The following is a 16,729-nucleotide window of genomic DNA, read 5'->3' on the forward strand; positions in this document are numbered from 1 at the left end:
ATTGGCCAAAGGATAAAAAGACAAACTGTAATCCACAGTCAGTCCCCCTGCTTATCCACCCACTATCCACAGTCAGTCCCCCTGCTTATCTGCCCACTATCCACAGTCAGTCCCCCTGCTTATCCGCCCACTATCTACTGTCCTTGCAAGGTGGAGACTTGGGGTAGAGTTTCCTTAAACAGCTTCATAAGTTGTTACCAAACTAGCTCAGACTGGCTCTGCAGCTCAAGAACAAAGGAAAGAGGGGTGGAGACTTGTTTCAAACGTTCCAAGTTTGCACAGGAGACTTTTTTTCAAATGTTTCCAATTTGGGCGGGCGGCATGTTTCAAATTTGCGTGGGCTAGTTAGGCTTGTCGAATAGAATGTAACCTCTGAAGTATCCAGCCAATGGAGAAACAGGGGAGGGACTTGCGGTTAGGTGTAGGGAATAAATACTGCTGGGTCTATTGTTTTGGGCGCCAACCCCCACATTTTGGTTGGGCGCCCGTTCTTGCAAGACCGTGAATAAATTTGCTTCTTCTCCACAATCGGGTGAGCGTTTATTCCTTTTTAGGAATAGTGCTTGTTTCTCACAATTTCTTGGTGGCTCGTCTGGGATCCGAAGCATCGGGGAGGACCCCCCAGGATGGAAGAAGGGAAGGCGCGCCCCGCCGTTTGAGCGGTCTCAGACTCCATCATTGGGGGCCCACCTCTGACTGCTGGTGAGACCTGCGATCAGATGCTTAGGTCTGCCGCTTGTGGACAAGAAAAGGGGAAGGGAAACATGCCTCACAGCCACCAGGTAACTCTGTGCACAGACCAAGGTAAGAAAACAGGACTATTAAGTATTACCTTGGTGGTGGGGACATTCTGATGAGTCTGAGGCTGATCCTAAGGGAAAAATGCCCAGACAAGACTCAGAATGTGGACATTCTGATGAGGCTGAGGCTGATCCTAAGGGAAAGACGCCCAGACAAGACTCAGAATGGGGAATAGAGGCAGCCGGCCGGCCGGGGATAAAGGAAAGGGGGTACCTGTAAGGTCCCCTGGGAACATTCCTCTAAATGGTCCATTGGGAAGGATGTTGAAACACTGGGCCAAAAGTGATCTGACCAAGGGAAAGGATAAAAAGAAATGTTATGTTTGGACAAGAGAAAGCATTTTGCCGCCTGATGTATTCTGGCCAAAATACAGGGCAGATGAGGTATGGCTTTGTGCTGACCTCGTGCATTATGCTAATAAAAAGAAACCTTTTTCCAAGGAAAAATATGACTATGCCATGTGCTGGCTGCAGGGAAAAGAAATCAGTTTTTATACCTTGAAAGTTAAGAACCCAGATTCAGAGACTGAATCTTTAGAAACGAAAACCTGGAATCCTTTGTTAAGCTTTCCCCTTCTTATGTTTCCCCTCCCCCACCGGAGCAGGAACCGTTAAGCCCTAAAGATTTAATGGAACCAGGCCACGCCCCCAGAGAATGGGAGGGGCAGTCAGAGAGCCAATCGGTGCTGACTGCTCCACCAGTTACAACCCACCCACAGTTGAGAAAAAAATTGGAACAATATAAAAAAGATATACAGGAGCTTCCGTTTCCAGAGGCTCCTGAGGAAAGGAGGATGAGGGTATAAACCCGCTGACTCTTTGTACCCTCTCAGGGAAGTCCCTGTTAGACCAGGAGAAATTGGTTATGTAAATGTCCCATTGATGAGTACAGAAGTAAGGAACCTGAAGAGGGAAATGAAATCATCAATAAAAGATGCAGCGAGGCTAGCTGAACAGTTAGATCAATTCTTAGGCCCCAGTTTATATACCTGGTCTGAACTTATGTCCATACTAAATATCCTCTTTATGGGAGAGGAAAGGGGAGTGGTGAGGAGGGCGGCTATGAGAGAATGGGAGAGGCAGCACCTGCCCGGATAAGGGGTGAGGGCAGCAGAGCAGAAGTTCCCCAATGTGGACCCCAATTGGAATAATAATGATCGGCGGCTAGAACACACATGGAAAATCTTAGAAAACTAGTCATACTGGGAATAAAATTGGCTGTACCCAAATCCCAGAACCTAAGTAAGGCCTTTGAGGTAAATCAGGAAAAAGATGAGACCCCCCCTCAGCCTACTGGCAAAGGTTGAGGGACCAGGTGAGGAAGTACTCAGGGATGAACCCTGATGATCTGTAGCCCAGGGAATGCTAAAGGTCAGCTATGTAAAGGGATCTTGGCCTGATATTCAAAAAAAGATCCAGAAAATGGATGGATGGCTGGATAAGCCATTGGAGGAGTTATTGAGAGAGTCTCAGAAAGTGTTTGTAAGAAGAGAGGAGGAAAAGCAGAAGCAGAAAGCTAAGGTCATGATGAGTATGGTTGACTTCATGGTCAAGGAGAGATTAGGGATGAAGCAGGGAGGAGACAGACGGGCAAGATAGAGAAGCAGTTGGGGCCAGTTAGAAAGAAAGAGGGGGGATTGGTCTGGGGGGAATTCAGGCCATGGCTGGCTTGCCTCTTCCCTGGACAAAAAAAAAGGGAACTAAGGAAATTTCTGGGTTTGGTGGGGGGTTGTATATGTTCAGATTTAAGGATTCTGTGGCATGGGGTTTGTGTAATTCTCTATCCGTATACTTAAGTGATGTGGGGCTGGATAGGTATTGGTGGATATATTTGCATATTTTAGCATATGCATTCTGGGAGTTAAAGATTTGTGTATCTAATGGAAGTTTGGGTTGTGTGTTTACACAGGGATGTGGGATAATTATATTTGTATGTAATAAAAGCATGTGATATGATTACGTAGGAGTCTTTAAAGCTGTGGAAGTCTGTCAGTGTATGGTTTGAGACTTGGCAGAGATTTCCTGTGTACTCATCTATGGTAGATTGGAGATGCTTCTTTATGTCTTTGTAGCATATACTAGTTTGTGTGTACTCTAAAACTGGGCAATTATGTGCAGGTTTACAATAGTGTGGAGAATGAAACAACTCTTTACTTGAAACTGTAAAAGAAACTGGCTGTACATGCTTGCAAATGGGCATAATGTGTGGTTCTGTATGGTTATGGGTGTGTATATATGAATTTTACTGTGTGCAGTGTTTTCCCTTAGTTAGGTAGAAGTGGTTTGAGTAGTGTAAGTTGTATGTGTCTGTCTGTTCCAAATACATAAGGGGCTGTGTGTTCTTGTGATTCATAGTATGGTTTCGCTGATATATTTTGGGCAAAAGCAGAAGGTTCATAATCAGAGTGCAAGTGGATTGTATGCACATGTTTCTGTAAAAGGGGTTGAGGTTCACTAAAGCTGCATCAAATGAGCTTGGGACAGTAAGTGGTGCATGTCTCTTCCCAGCTCTGTGTTTGGTGATGCCAGGTTGCTAGCTTGAAATTGGCTCCGGTGGGAATAGAGGCACCACTTATATTGTCAAATGCCACACACCAAGGCTTGTCCTCCTTCCCCTGAAGAGTGGGTTATTATTCATCTGGCAGCAAACCTTGTGTGTGTGTTTAAGGTGTACATATATGTGAATCAACTACATTCAGGCATCACTGAACTGGGTGTATTGGAGACTGGATTTTCAGTGGGTATTTGGGAATGGTGAGCCTTTTTGTTCATTAATCCTGGGTTATTCTGAATTATTGTTGCCCTTTAGTTTAATTGCTCCATTGTTTTTAGCAGTAAATAGCCTTAAATGCTGATAAATTCTTGCTGTGCTTCATATAAATAAGTTCAGGGGTGTCTGTACCTGAGGGAGGTGTTAGCAGTTTTACACCAGGGGAGTCATTGGGGAGTACAGCCTATGTGTGATCTGGTTCTTAAGCATTTTGGATGTGTGGGCCTTTATACTGTAGCTAAACAAATAAGTGAACGATGTATTATTTGCCAAAGGGTTAATAATAAAGTCCTAAGGAAACAAGTACAGAGGGGAAAGGAACCAGGCTTCAGGCCACTTCAGAGTATTCAAGTTAATTACACTGATATGCCCCCAGTGGGGCGGCTAAAACTAGAGATCTCCCTTCCTTAGATTCAAAGAACTTCTTCCTTAAAAATTATGTACTGGCTTTGTCTCCTACTCTGTCATCCCTCAGGCACCCTGGTTTGCTGGCCCAGACTCCGCCCCTTGGGTGTGCTGTCCATCAACACCAACCTGGCAGCTGGGTCCTCATCAAGTCATGGAAGGAGTCTGGACTTCAACCAGCCTGGGAGGAACCTTATCAAGTTTTGTTAACAACTGAAACAGCAGTCTGGACGGCAGAGAAAGGCTGAACTCACTACACCTGAGTAAAGGGACCGGTGTCTGAACCGGACGATAAATACCCAGCAACTCTGCCCAAATCTTGAAAAATAACTCCAACCGCAGATCTCTGAAGGGTCACTCTAAAATGACAATGGCTAGGAGGGACTATTGGAAAAGGCGGAGGGGGGGGAGGCACGCAGGTCAAACCCTGTGTCTCCATACCACTTGGTCAGGTGCTTTAGAAAACTAAAAAATAGGCAGCTTAAAGCTCAGACTAGAAATGGAGATAATTATGCTAGCCATAATGTTTCCAGTTTGGAAGGCAACGAGTCCTGTCAAACTAGTAATAAATATAACTGAAGGCTTAGAGTTTCAAACAGTGCAATCTGACGCATGTCAGGTAGTGAACTGTGGGAGCTTGGAGTACCAGCGGTGGCTGAGTGGAAAGGATAAATATCTATGCCCAGAGCCAGTAAGAAATATTTTCAGCTAAGTCTCCCCTTGCCTCTCTTAGGCTGATGTATGGTGGACTACCCAATACAAGGAATGGACTATAGATAGAAGTTGGATCCACCCAACCCACTGGAAATTAAAGAATAAAATAACCTTTTATAAAGGTAATACCCCAAATTGCAGGAATCATCAATGCAACCCAGTGGTAATAACTATTAAAGGAGCTGATAAACGACCCACTGCCAGTGGGGGAGATGATGGAATATATGGCATAGGGATAGAGGTTACTGGTAGAGATCCTCTGGGGAGATTCCGTCTACAAGTCCTTTCCTCTCCATTAAACTTGTCATTAACCACGCTATCTCCAGTTAGCCGTTCAGTAACCCTGGAGGGAGTTCAATCGGAGGCCAGTTCCCCAGTTCAGAATGATCCCAAGGTAATTAGAATAATCAAAGCAGAAAACTTAAAGCAAACCATAGAAACAGACACAGGGTAAAAAGATGCAAATGCCTGGGTAGAATGGGTTAAATATACAGTCCAGAGCCTAGACAAAAGTAGCTGCTATGCTTGTGCAACAGGCCGACCCACTGCTTGGATCATGCCCTTTCCCTTTGGTGTGGAAAAGCATGAGAAGGAGTTCAAGTGTGTGGCGCTCCTTTTCCAGAACACTACTCCTGGTGAAAACTGCAGTACGTTGCCCTCCCTTTTTCCTCCAATCAGGAGAGGAAACACCAAGGCCAGGCTAGCTCCTCACCCTGGTCCAGGAAACCACTCTGCTTGTCTCTCTGGATGGGGTGAGGGGCTCCAGGATCTCGGGACCATGGCCTCGTGTACCAAAGTGTGGGATGTGACTGAGGATAGTATTGGCAGTTTCCCCAGTCTAACCACACCCCGAGCAGACCTTCGGTGGTACTGCGGAAAGGGCGTCCTCCGACCAGTGTTACCTGAAAAATGGAAGGGGACCTGTGCTCTGGTTCAATTGGCCATCCCATTCATCCTGGCATTTGAGAAAGGGGAGGATGTGAAAACCCAAGAGAAAAGGGAGAAAAAGAGTTTACCTGGTTCTTTTGACAACCAGATATATTTAAAATGTGAGAAAGCTCTCCAAAGGTTTGAGAGACTAAAATGTAAAAGCTAAAAAGAGTTTAAAAGAAAAAGGGGGGAGCTGTGAGAATTAGATTAAGTTTAGCTTTCACACAGGGTAGGGGCGGTTAAGGAATTAGCGAAAGGTTAAAAAGACAAACTGTAATCAACAGTCAGTCCCCCTGCTTATCCACCACTAGCCACAGTCAGTCCCCCTGCTTATCCGCCCACTATCTACTGTCCTTGCAAGGTGGAGACTCAAGGTAGAGTTTCCTTAAACAGCTTCATAAGTTGTTACCAAACTAGCTCAGACTGGCTCTGCAGCTCAAGAACAAAGGAAAGAGAGGTGGAGACTTGTTTCAAATGTTCCAAGTTTGCACAGAAGACTTTTTTTCAAATGTTTCCAATTTGGGTGGGCTGCATGTTTCCAATTTGGGCGGGCTAGTTAGGCTTGTCGAATAGAATGTAACCTCTGAAGTATCCAGCCAATGGAAAAACAGGGGAGGGACTTGCGGTTAGGCATAGGGAATAAATACTGCTGGGTCTATTGTCTGGGTGCCAATCCCCACATTTTGGTTGGGCGCCCGTTCTTGCAAGACCGTGAATAAATTCGTTTCTTCTCCACAATCAGGTAAGCATTTATTCCTTTTTAGGAATAGTGCTTGTTTCTCACAATACACAGCAGAGGGAAGAAAAATCAAGCAATTTGAACCAGACTCCTTCTTTTACTTTCATCTTTTTTCCTAACTCTTTCCAAACCTCTTAGGCTTCCTGTGAGTATTTGGGGTTTCCCTACTCAGCTTTATATCTATCTTTTTCAAAGTAAAAAGGTCCAATTAATAAATTTTTAGAGCGCGCTAGAGCTTCCCTCACAAATCTGAGGGCCCATGCACATTCTCCTGCTTATCTGGGCCTTTAAATTTCATTTATGCATACCAGTTTTGTTCACACTTTAAATGAAAGCCACTCTCCTCATACTCTAAAAAAAGAATCTTTCCCAAGAGTAAAGTTCATAACAAAATATGCTTTCTGGTAGATCAGTTCCACAGGCTAAAGCATGGACTTAAACGGGAGAAGAGAGGAGGGTTTAAAACGTCTAGATAAATAACTCTGTCGTTTATGCCAGTTACGGACATCAGAGATGGAGCAGGCAATGCTAGGAAGTGAGGATGTGGGAATCGGCCCACCTTTTAACTCAAAGCAGACAGCAGCCGCTTTAGTCAAACATATTGTACTCTACAAGGGAACAGATGTTTTTTCCTTAGGGCATCATTATTCTTACAGCAGGAAGTTTTCGTTCCTTCCACAAAGGATATTCTAAAAGCTACAGGATAAAGATGAGCCAACACAGCTTGTGCTTCTCTCCATTATACACTCTAATTCCCAGCCTCTCTCCACTGAGAGTAGAATATTTCCTTTTATTTGTTCCTTTATGCCATGACTCAACCTTTCTGACCTGACCCAGTGGGGACCTGCAAACACTTTCCTTAAGAAACTTGTGCTCAGTGATGTAGAGGTCCAGAATTCTTGGGATTTATTGTTAACAAGTCACAAGGAGGTCAAATCATTTCAAGCGTTTGTAATCTCCTTCGTGACTGTCGCATGAGAATTCAACTTTCTGTTTGTCTCACAGTTTGCCTCAGAAGGGCTTGGGATAAAGGTGATTTTAAATAAAGCATATTACTACCTGTGCATTCTTATTTACCATTTCATAAAACAAAATGTTTTGCATTTTACTAATAGCAGGGAATAAAGTATGTGGTATTTTGCGATAGGAGATGTATACATACTTTTGGATTTTCATAGCTTCCTCTTTTAGTGATGTTTGGTTACAATTTGCAAAGTGAGAAAATGTTTTTTTGTTTTTGTTTTTGTTTTTTGTTTTAAGAAAGCATTAATAGATATAAATTTGAGATCCACGCCCAGATCTGCTAGTCACCAGCCAGAGGAAAGTCATTAGCAATTCTTCGTGAGTCTGATTTTCTCCTGGGCATATCTGCACTGTGGTATTGAAGATTAACAGAAATACTGTATTTTAAAGGGGCTGTGGAACAATAAGACACTATAAATATGCATGTATTTTTATGGTTGAACAATTTAACTCAAAACTCCTGGAACCGAAAGCCACCCCATAGGGTCTCTCTGTCCACATAAGGAGCACAAATGCTGTGGAGTTGCACGTAGCAGTGTTCAGAGACTTTAGCACTCAATCTAGATATGGTTAAACTCTGCTAGGGTTAGAGTTTTCACTCGTGTCAAAGTAACCAATGTGGAATGCAAACAAACAGACAAAGCTCACTGTGTTAAAGACTCAATATGACAAACAGCTTGGTAGTATAATCTCATTTATCTTCTGGGTTCTTTAATTGTATCTGCCACTCAAACTAAAGAAACTAGTTTGCCTCTAGTGGATTCTTTCAAGGAAACTCTTCTTTAAGTCATCTTAATTTTTGTTGGCTATTCTTCAGATTTTTATGACATTTTCTAATCCCTTGGCTCCTTTTCACCATTCTTGCAAAAATTAAAAACAAAAAGCCCCACAACTCTGGAAGAGAAATTCCCTACAGAGTGGGACTGGACATGTCTTTGGAAGTAGGAGTGGCTTAAGTTAAAGGAAGCAGCGGTCAGTGTTATAAAAATATTTTCATTTCTCAGTGATCTTAAATCAAAACCAATCATTCTGTTATTAACTGATAAGGAGGCTAAATATTAAATTGATTGTCAGCCAACAATCTAGATCAGCTACTACATTTGCATTTCAGGTGAGATGATGATCATAAAAAGAAATTTAAAAGCAGGGTAAAGTACATGGCAAAAAAGGAATGTTTGCTGTTGGAGGTTCTAGTCCTGGTGTTCCACTGATTTTGTCATCTTGAACAGGTTATTTGGCTTTTTGTTGTATTTTGATTTGCATTTCCCTGATGACTAATGACAGCAAGCATCTTTTCATGTATTTATTGGCCATTTGTATACTTACGTTGGAAAAATGTCTTTGAAGCCTTTTCCCATTTTTAAATTGGGTTGTCTGTCTTTTTGTTGTGTTGTAGTTTTTTATATATTCTGAATATTAAATCCTTATCAGTTATATGGTTTCCATATATCTTCTCCCATTCTGTAGGTTGTCTTTTTACTTTCTTGGTTAAGTTCTTTGATGTACCAAAGTTTTAAAATTTGATTAAGTCCTTTTTATCTAATTTTTCTTTTGTTGCTCATGCTTTTGGTGTAAAGTCTAAGAAGTCACTGCCTAACACAAGGTCCAGAAGATGATTCCTTATGTTTTCTTCTAGGAGTTCTATAGTTTTAATTCTTATATTTAGACTTTTGATCTATTTGAGTTAATTTTTATGTAAGGTGTGAGGTAGGGATCCAGTTTCATTATTTTGCATACATCTGTTCATTTCTCCCAGCACCACTTGTTGAAAAGACTATTCTTTCCCCATTGAGTAGACTTGGCACCTTTGTCAAAGACCAATTGGCCAAAGGTATAAGAGTTTATTTCTGAGCTTTCAATTCAATTCCATTGGTCTGTATATCTGTTCTTTGAGTTAGTACCACACTGTTTTGATTACTGTAGATTTGTAATAAATTTTGAAATCAAGAAGTGGGATTCTTCTAATTTTGTTCCACTTTCTCAAGATGGTTTTGGCTTCAGGGCTGCTTACCCTTCCATATAAATTTGATGATTTATATGACTTTTCCATTTCAGTGAAGAGGCTGTTGGAATTTTGATTGGAATTGCACTGAATCTGTATATTGCTTTGAGTAGAACTGACATCTTAATGATATTCAATCTTCTGATCCATGAACATGAATGTCCTTCAATTTATTTAGGTCTTCTTTAATTTCTTTCAGCAATGTTTTGAAGTTTTCCATGTGCAAGTCCTTTATATCCTTGGTTAAATTTATTTCTAGATATTTGATTCTTTTAGTTGCTATTGTAAATGGTTTTTTCTTGACTTCCTCTTCAACTGTTCATTTCTAAGTGTATAGAAATACCACTGATTTTTGCATGGCTGATCCTGTACCTTACCACTTCAGTGAATTAGTTTATTAGCTCTAGTAGCTTTGTTGTGGAGTTTTCACGATTGTCTACATATAGGATCATGTCATCTGCAAATAGGGAGTTTTACTTCCCTATTTATACTTTGCAAAGGCTTTTTAAAGAAGAAACAACACAGTTAGTTTGCAAGGCTGTTTGAATTTACTTTCTCTAAGAGGGGAGCTGAATCCAAATATAGGTGAGAAAGAAATCTATTCATACAAAGGGAGGTGAATATTCAACTTGGTATATGGGAGCAAATCTTATGAAGCATTGAATAGGGCACAGCAGAACTGGAATAGTACATTTTCTTCAATGACTATGTCAACATGTTTTATGATTTTTCCTTCTTTCTAACTTTATATAAGTGGATCCCTTTAAATCTCAAAAGGGAAGGGGGAGAGATTATAAAAAATAAGCTTCTAATTTTTCAAACTCTTATAAAGAAGGCATGGAAGAATGTTAAAAATTCTGATCAAATACTCATACACTTATGGGTAAAATTTAGAGTCAACTGATGACTAAATTGGGGTTAACAGATCTGGTTAACATCCTGGTTATCTGGCAGGTTTCATACATAATTTTTAAATTATCTAGAACTATGGTTTTTAGAACTGTACATAGTAGTTAGTAAATAAGAAGTTCAAGAATGGTGTCCTGATGGTACTATGAACAGCTGACTGTACACCATGGATGACTGTATGATATATGAATATATCTCAATAAAACTGAATTAAAAAAAAAAAAGAATGGTGTACCATATTCTGGAGCAAAGATTACCATTGGAAGTTTTCATTCATAAAATCAAAACAAAACAGATAAGATTAGCTTACCAGTAATAGAAGAATCAAACATTAAATCTCTCTCGCCATGTGAAACGGATGTGGCCTACTTAATGGTATGGACTTACATAGAAATGAATGTAGGAAGAGGGATGCGATTGGCTACTACAATCCAGTGACACCGGGTTTTAGGACCATAGGGCTGACTCTCCTCTGTGTTATTACTTGCTCAAAAATTTTTTCGTTTATAATTTGGTTATTGTGGTGGTTTGAAACTGTGTGTACTCCAGAAAAAACAAGTTCCTACATCTAATCCATTCCTGTGGATGTGGATCCAATGTAAGTAGGATCTTTCCCTGAGGCTGCTTCAGTTAAGGTGTGACCCACCTCATTCAGGATGGGAGTTAATCCTATTACTAGAGTCTGTTATAAGGGAATGAATACAGAGAGAGAGAGAAAGCAGCCACTGAAGCAAGAAGCTTAAATCAACAAAACCTGGAAGAGAAGGGAGAGACCAGCGGATGCCACCATGTGCCTCACCATGTATCAGAGGAGCCAAGGATCGCCAGCAGCCAGTCTTTGGGAGCAAAGCATCGCCTTGATGATGCTCACAGCCGCAAACTGTAAGCTAAGAAATTCCCATTGTTTAAAGCCAACCTGTTTCATGGTATCTGCTTTGAGCAGCCTAGGAAACTAAAACAGCTATCCATACAGATTTTCCAGAAAGTGAGGGAATGTGACTTATATCTTTGGATGTAAGGGTTGGATCAGTAATACTGACTAAGGCACCAGAGATTTGGGTCAGGCCCTGCCCCATGATGCTGTATTACCTGGAGCATCACACACAGGCCTCATCAAGACTATGTTCATGTGGCCTTTCTGGCTCTGAAGGTTAAGGTCAAGATGAGGTGAAATCCTGCCTCAACTGCCAACCTCTTCCCGCTTCTCTAGTTTGGTACAGAAGACCCTCAGGATCACAACAGAGTCTCACAATCAGCTAGATACATTCCCTATGATTAAAGAAATTGCTGTAAAGTGGAAGCTACAGGAACGGAACTGAATCAGTTCTGACTTCATGACAAAACTGAGAAACTTGTTCTAAAAAACTAAATTCTATTTATTTACTGCTCTTCTAACAAGACAGGAGGACAGAAAAGGCAATCAGTCAATCCAGCAAATATTCAGTTCCTGGAATTTTCTGGCTTTTTAGATAATAAATAAACATTTATGACATTTTCTCTTAAATAATGATTTTCTAATAACTTTAACCAAATTAGCTGGGGTCCCTTTATTGAGATCTCAACAATTTGAGACCAATGATTATTAAACAGTATATGGAAAAATTTTCAGTTTAAGGCCTTGTTTCTGCCACACCCAAATTTTAAGCCAAGAGGTTACTTTTAAAATGGGACAACAACCCAAGAAAGCAGGGAAAAAAATAAGGATTCTGAATTTCCTACCAGCTAGATTACCTTGCTATAACTAAGGAGCTTTTCTGGAAAAAGACATAACTATTCTGTATATTTAAGAACATTATTTAATTCTCATAAGAGCAAATTTTTGAAAAGAATAGTTAAGAAAAACATTCAACAGCGTCTCAATTTATTTTAGGTTTTAAATTGAAATGAACAATCAGACACATGACAAACAGCAATTTTTGGTAATTGCTGGGTAATGTGACTAATTACACACACCTGTGTAAAGGAATTTTTATTAGGTTGATAGAAAACTGGAGTGGAAATCAGTTGCTGAATCTCAAACAATTTAAATAAATTACTTGATCTACAAGCTATGTAACCCCAATTTTCTCAATGCAGCTGCCAAAAATCTATTTTCCAAATGGAACAACAGCTGGTTTTGAACAATATTGCAATATAGAAATTTTCAGTTATTCTGAAGTTTTTCTCTTGCTAAAATTGTAAAACATAATTGAGAAGATAATTTTCAGATTTTTCTGAAAGACCATACTATTTTCAAAATGAGAAGCAAAGTTTAAAATCCTAGTGATTTTTTTAGCTTAGTCTTTAGAAATTACTCAACTTGCTAGTTTTTATTTATCTAAAACAACACATGGCAGGCTGTAACCCTGCCCTCATCTTAGAACTAATTGAATAACCCCGCAGCGCCTGCAAGCACTTCAAATGCCATCTCTCCATGTGATCATTTCCAACTCATAGTACACATTTAGTTGAAAACATACCCTTCTAGGAGGAATAGACAAATGGGTCAATTAAGCCTGTGGTGAAAGAGACTTTAAACCAATAAATCTCTGTAAATAACTGAAAAACAGCTCTTTATTTCAAATATTATCATGAACTTACATAATGAATACAGCCAATTCAGTATGAGGCTAACTTCAAAAGAGTCTTAAGCTTTCAAGTGAAAACACGTAAAATTTCTTAAACTGCTCTTGGCAAATGACCCCGCTTCCTACTCAACTGAGATGAAGGAGAATGTCTATAAGATCCCACCCTACTCCCTTCTTTTCTAACTCATTCTCCTTCAGAGTAGTGTAATGGAATGTGGGCTCTGAATCCTGACTGCCCTGGATTTTAGTACTGGAACCATCACTTACCACCTGTGAGAACTCGAGTAGGATAATCTAGACTCCAACTTCAAATTCCCTTTGCTAATGGCACTTATCTCATAGGGTTGTTGTGGATTAAATACACTTGGTTAACACAGACAAAGAACTTAAAACATGCCAGGCGTGTAGTAAGTACTCAATAAAGGTAGCTATTATTATTTTCCTTTTGCTCTTATCTTTACAAAAGAAATGTCTCTCTCATGCCCAGGACACCTCACGGTCCGTTATCTCTTCACCACCTTCTTCCTTTGTCTCACACTCGCCCCTGTAGCTTCCGCCTTTGTCTAAGAACACATTGGCTCTCTTGCTTGGGAGCAACCTTCCTCACAAAAAACAAAACAGAAAATTTCACATGATTCAGCCAACGCCTTTCATAGCTACTTCACCACTCTCTCTTTTACACAAAGCTTATTACTGAAAAAACGTCTGTATTCACTTCCTCCATTTTCTTACCATTTCCTCTTGTCTTTGGCAATTTCAATCACTTGAAATGCTCTTGCAACAATCACCAGATCACTGAATCCAGCAGTCTTTTCTCAGTCCTCATATTTTTCAACCTTCCTAATACTTCCCTTTTTGAAATGCTGTCCTCCTTTGTCCTCTGTGCCACTGCACTATCCTAACCTTCCTCTCCCTGTTTACTATCACTTCTCTATCTTCTCAGCTGGTTTCTTCCCCTGCTCCTTCCATCTCAACCTACATTCACAAGAGATCTGCCCTATCTCTCTGCACCCTCTCTCCCAGTTACCCCACTCACATGGGATTGCTAACTCCCAAATCTCCGCCTCTAGCTCTGCCACATTCTGCCCCCTCCCCCACCCTAGTCCTGTCTTTCCTGATTTTTTGAAGATGTTCCACCAGCACCTCAAATTTACCAATGTCCTAAATCAAATCTACTAGCTTTCCTTCAAAACAAATGTCTCAATATTTCCACTCGTGTTAATTAACGGCACCACTGTTCTTTGAATTACCCAAGGTCAACACATTTGCATTAATCTTCTCTCATTCTAACAGCTCGTAACAGATGGGCTCTGAAGGTAGACTGAGTCTGCATCTTGACTCTTTCACTTAGTGGCATTGTAACCTGGTACAAGTCCCTTGGTTTCTCTAGGTTTCAGTATGGTCTTCGTAATACAACTGTGCCGTTTACATGAAAAAATGTACGTAAGGGCCTAGTGTACAAGCAAGCTAGGATGATGATGACAATGAACCAGAATCTCAATTATCTGTTCATGCCATTTCCATTCCTTTCACAACTGCTGTTGCATCTCTATAGACCTTATCTGTGTCATTTCAAATATGCCTTAAATTTAAACCCAGGGGGCCATGCTTGTTGTAAATGTAAAAGCACCTCAAATTTTCATTAATCCCAATCAAGGCAATATCAAATCTGGAACATGTGGCATTTACTTGCAAATCAATGTCGTTGTCTCCCACCATATGTTAACAGAGAATGTAATAAGAAATCAGGAACTCACTCTATCTGAATCAAATTTCAAAGCCATATGGTCAGAAATTAAAATCAATCACTCTCAATTCTTGATAATGCAGAGTAGATTATCAGTGACAAATCATAAAATCTTTGTTGTCATTAGCTTAGCTACACAATCACCTTTCAACCACCTGTCCCCATTTCCTTGGGAACTGAAAATAAATTTAATTTTGGCCTAAGAAAGATGTAAAGATATAACAATTACTGGAAAAATAAGAATAATACAATGTATTACAATGCCAATAAAAATTATCTTTTGCTTTGTATTATCAGTGACAAGAAAGTAGAGTTAATTATATATTTTTCTGAGAGTTGACCCAAATGCCAGTAGAAGCAGATACCCTGAGAAAAGCATATTTACATACTAACTGATGTCTATATTTAGTCATTCTTAAAAAGAAGCAGCAAAATTACCGCTAGAGACTGGAGCTCCCTTGTTTCTTCCTCTGCTGCTGACGCATGATATGACAGAACCTACAGGGCAAGAAAAGGACAGGTTATACATGAAAAGACAACCAAATGTAGACTAGAACTTCAAGCTTGGGATTCTGTAGAGACCACCAGACTACTCAGATGTCCCAATCTTGGTTGCTGCTTTCTTCAACAGATTGACAATCCCAGATCCATTTAGAAAATCCTCCTCAAAATGTAGATTCAATTGCTTGTTCTGAAAAATAAAAAGTTACACTCCCTATGTTCAAAGAAAAATCTAATATGTTTCATTCTGACATTTGTTGGTATAACAAACACAATTTTGTTATTTCGAATTTAAACCTATCACCTAGATAAAGAAAAAAAATAGTGACATGTTAGTTTTGCTTGTGTACAAAATTAGGAAAAAAAATACCTTTGCATAAACTTCCACTTTAATATCCACATTGGGGAAGAAGTAACCTAGAAGTATAGAAGTAGCTCTCAGAAAAGGCCTGTACCCACTGTAGAATTAATAAAGAAACCTGTGGTTGGGTTATAATGTTACAGAGATCCAGGGATCCCTTTACACTCATAGGACTCCAGAGCTGAGAAGATAGTAGTGCACACCTACAAATCCACCCAATGACAGCTGAAGACACGGGACGCTCGGATGCAGCTTTATACCTAGTGAGAGGACCTGGGGGACTATGACCCGGCTTTCAACGTATCTACTATACTTTCCATTACCCTAGTTGAATTACAAAGTTAGACTTGCTATCTTCTACTACCTCAAACCCAAAAGTTTAAAAATCGTTAATAAAAACATAACCCATTTCCAGGTTCTATATGGTAAGCCAAATAATTCATCAACCCCAGCTGATCTTCCTTGAAGCAGTCTTTAAAGTTTTAAGTAACTCAAAATCTAAAGCCAAAACCTACATGTTTACTCTCTTGTGATTCAAGATGTTTATAATACCATGCTACTTCTAATCTTTCTTAGCATTTTAATCATTAATCATTAGAAAGTCTCAGGTAATCAGGGCTGCTGTTCTCACCTGTGTGAAATCGGTGAGTGAGGGGCTGGAAACCTGTGGCTGCTGATACCACAGAGCGCATTTCTGAGAAAAGCTAAGACTGTGACCATGAGTTAGTCAAATACAAATAGCTGCAATGCAAAACCGGATAAATAAATAAAGGAATAATACAACGCATTCTAAATTTAGAAAAAATTATTATGCCACACAGGGGATAAAAAAGCACTTTACTCATAGGGTTGTAAGGATTAATTTTGTTAATCAGAATACAGAGTAAGCATTTGATAAAGGTTAGCTGCTATTATTATTGCTATTGTTTTATTATTATAATTATCGTGGCTGCTAGGTCAAAATAATTCACTGTTATCAGAAAACCTGAGGGGTTTGTGTTCCTGGCTTTTATCCAATGGATTAAGGAAAAGAAAAATTTTTTCAAGGTTGGGCTTATGAACACAGAAAGCACTTCCCATAATGACCTGAGACTGAACAATTTTTATTCTAAGTGAATAACCTAATTATTCATATATATAACTGAAGGAGAGCTACAGTGTAAAAATTAGTCCAGAAAATATTCAGAGATTTTATACTTTCAAGGGTAATTTATGTTTGAAGTTTTCCATAATAAAGAATTTTCAAAAAAGAAACAATTTC

The 16,729-nt window shown here is 39.8% G+C and overlaps 1 protein-coding gene across 4 annotated transcripts in view; it reads right to left on the reverse strand.

Annotated features, from left to right (window-relative positions):
- Nucleotides 1-16,729, reverse strand: part of PDE5A (phosphodiesterase 5A) — a 160,244-nt gene that overhangs the window by 35,743 nt on the left and 107,772 nt on the right. For all 4 annotated transcript variants that reach the window (XM_037830561.1, XM_037830564.1, XM_037830562.1 and 1 more), the window contains exon 11: nt 15,045-15,104. In XM_037830561.1, coding sequence (XP_037686489.1) covers nt 15,045-15,104 — 60 coding nt within the window. The remainder of the gene's footprint in view (nt 1-15,044; nt 15,105-16,729) is intronic.

Source organism: Choloepus didactylus, chromosome 3, assembly GCF_015220235.1.
Source record: "Choloepus didactylus isolate mChoDid1 chromosome 3, mChoDid1.pri, whole genome shotgun sequence".
Lineage (NCBI taxonomy): Eukaryota > Metazoa > Chordata > Mammalia > Pilosa > Megalonychidae > Choloepus > Choloepus didactylus.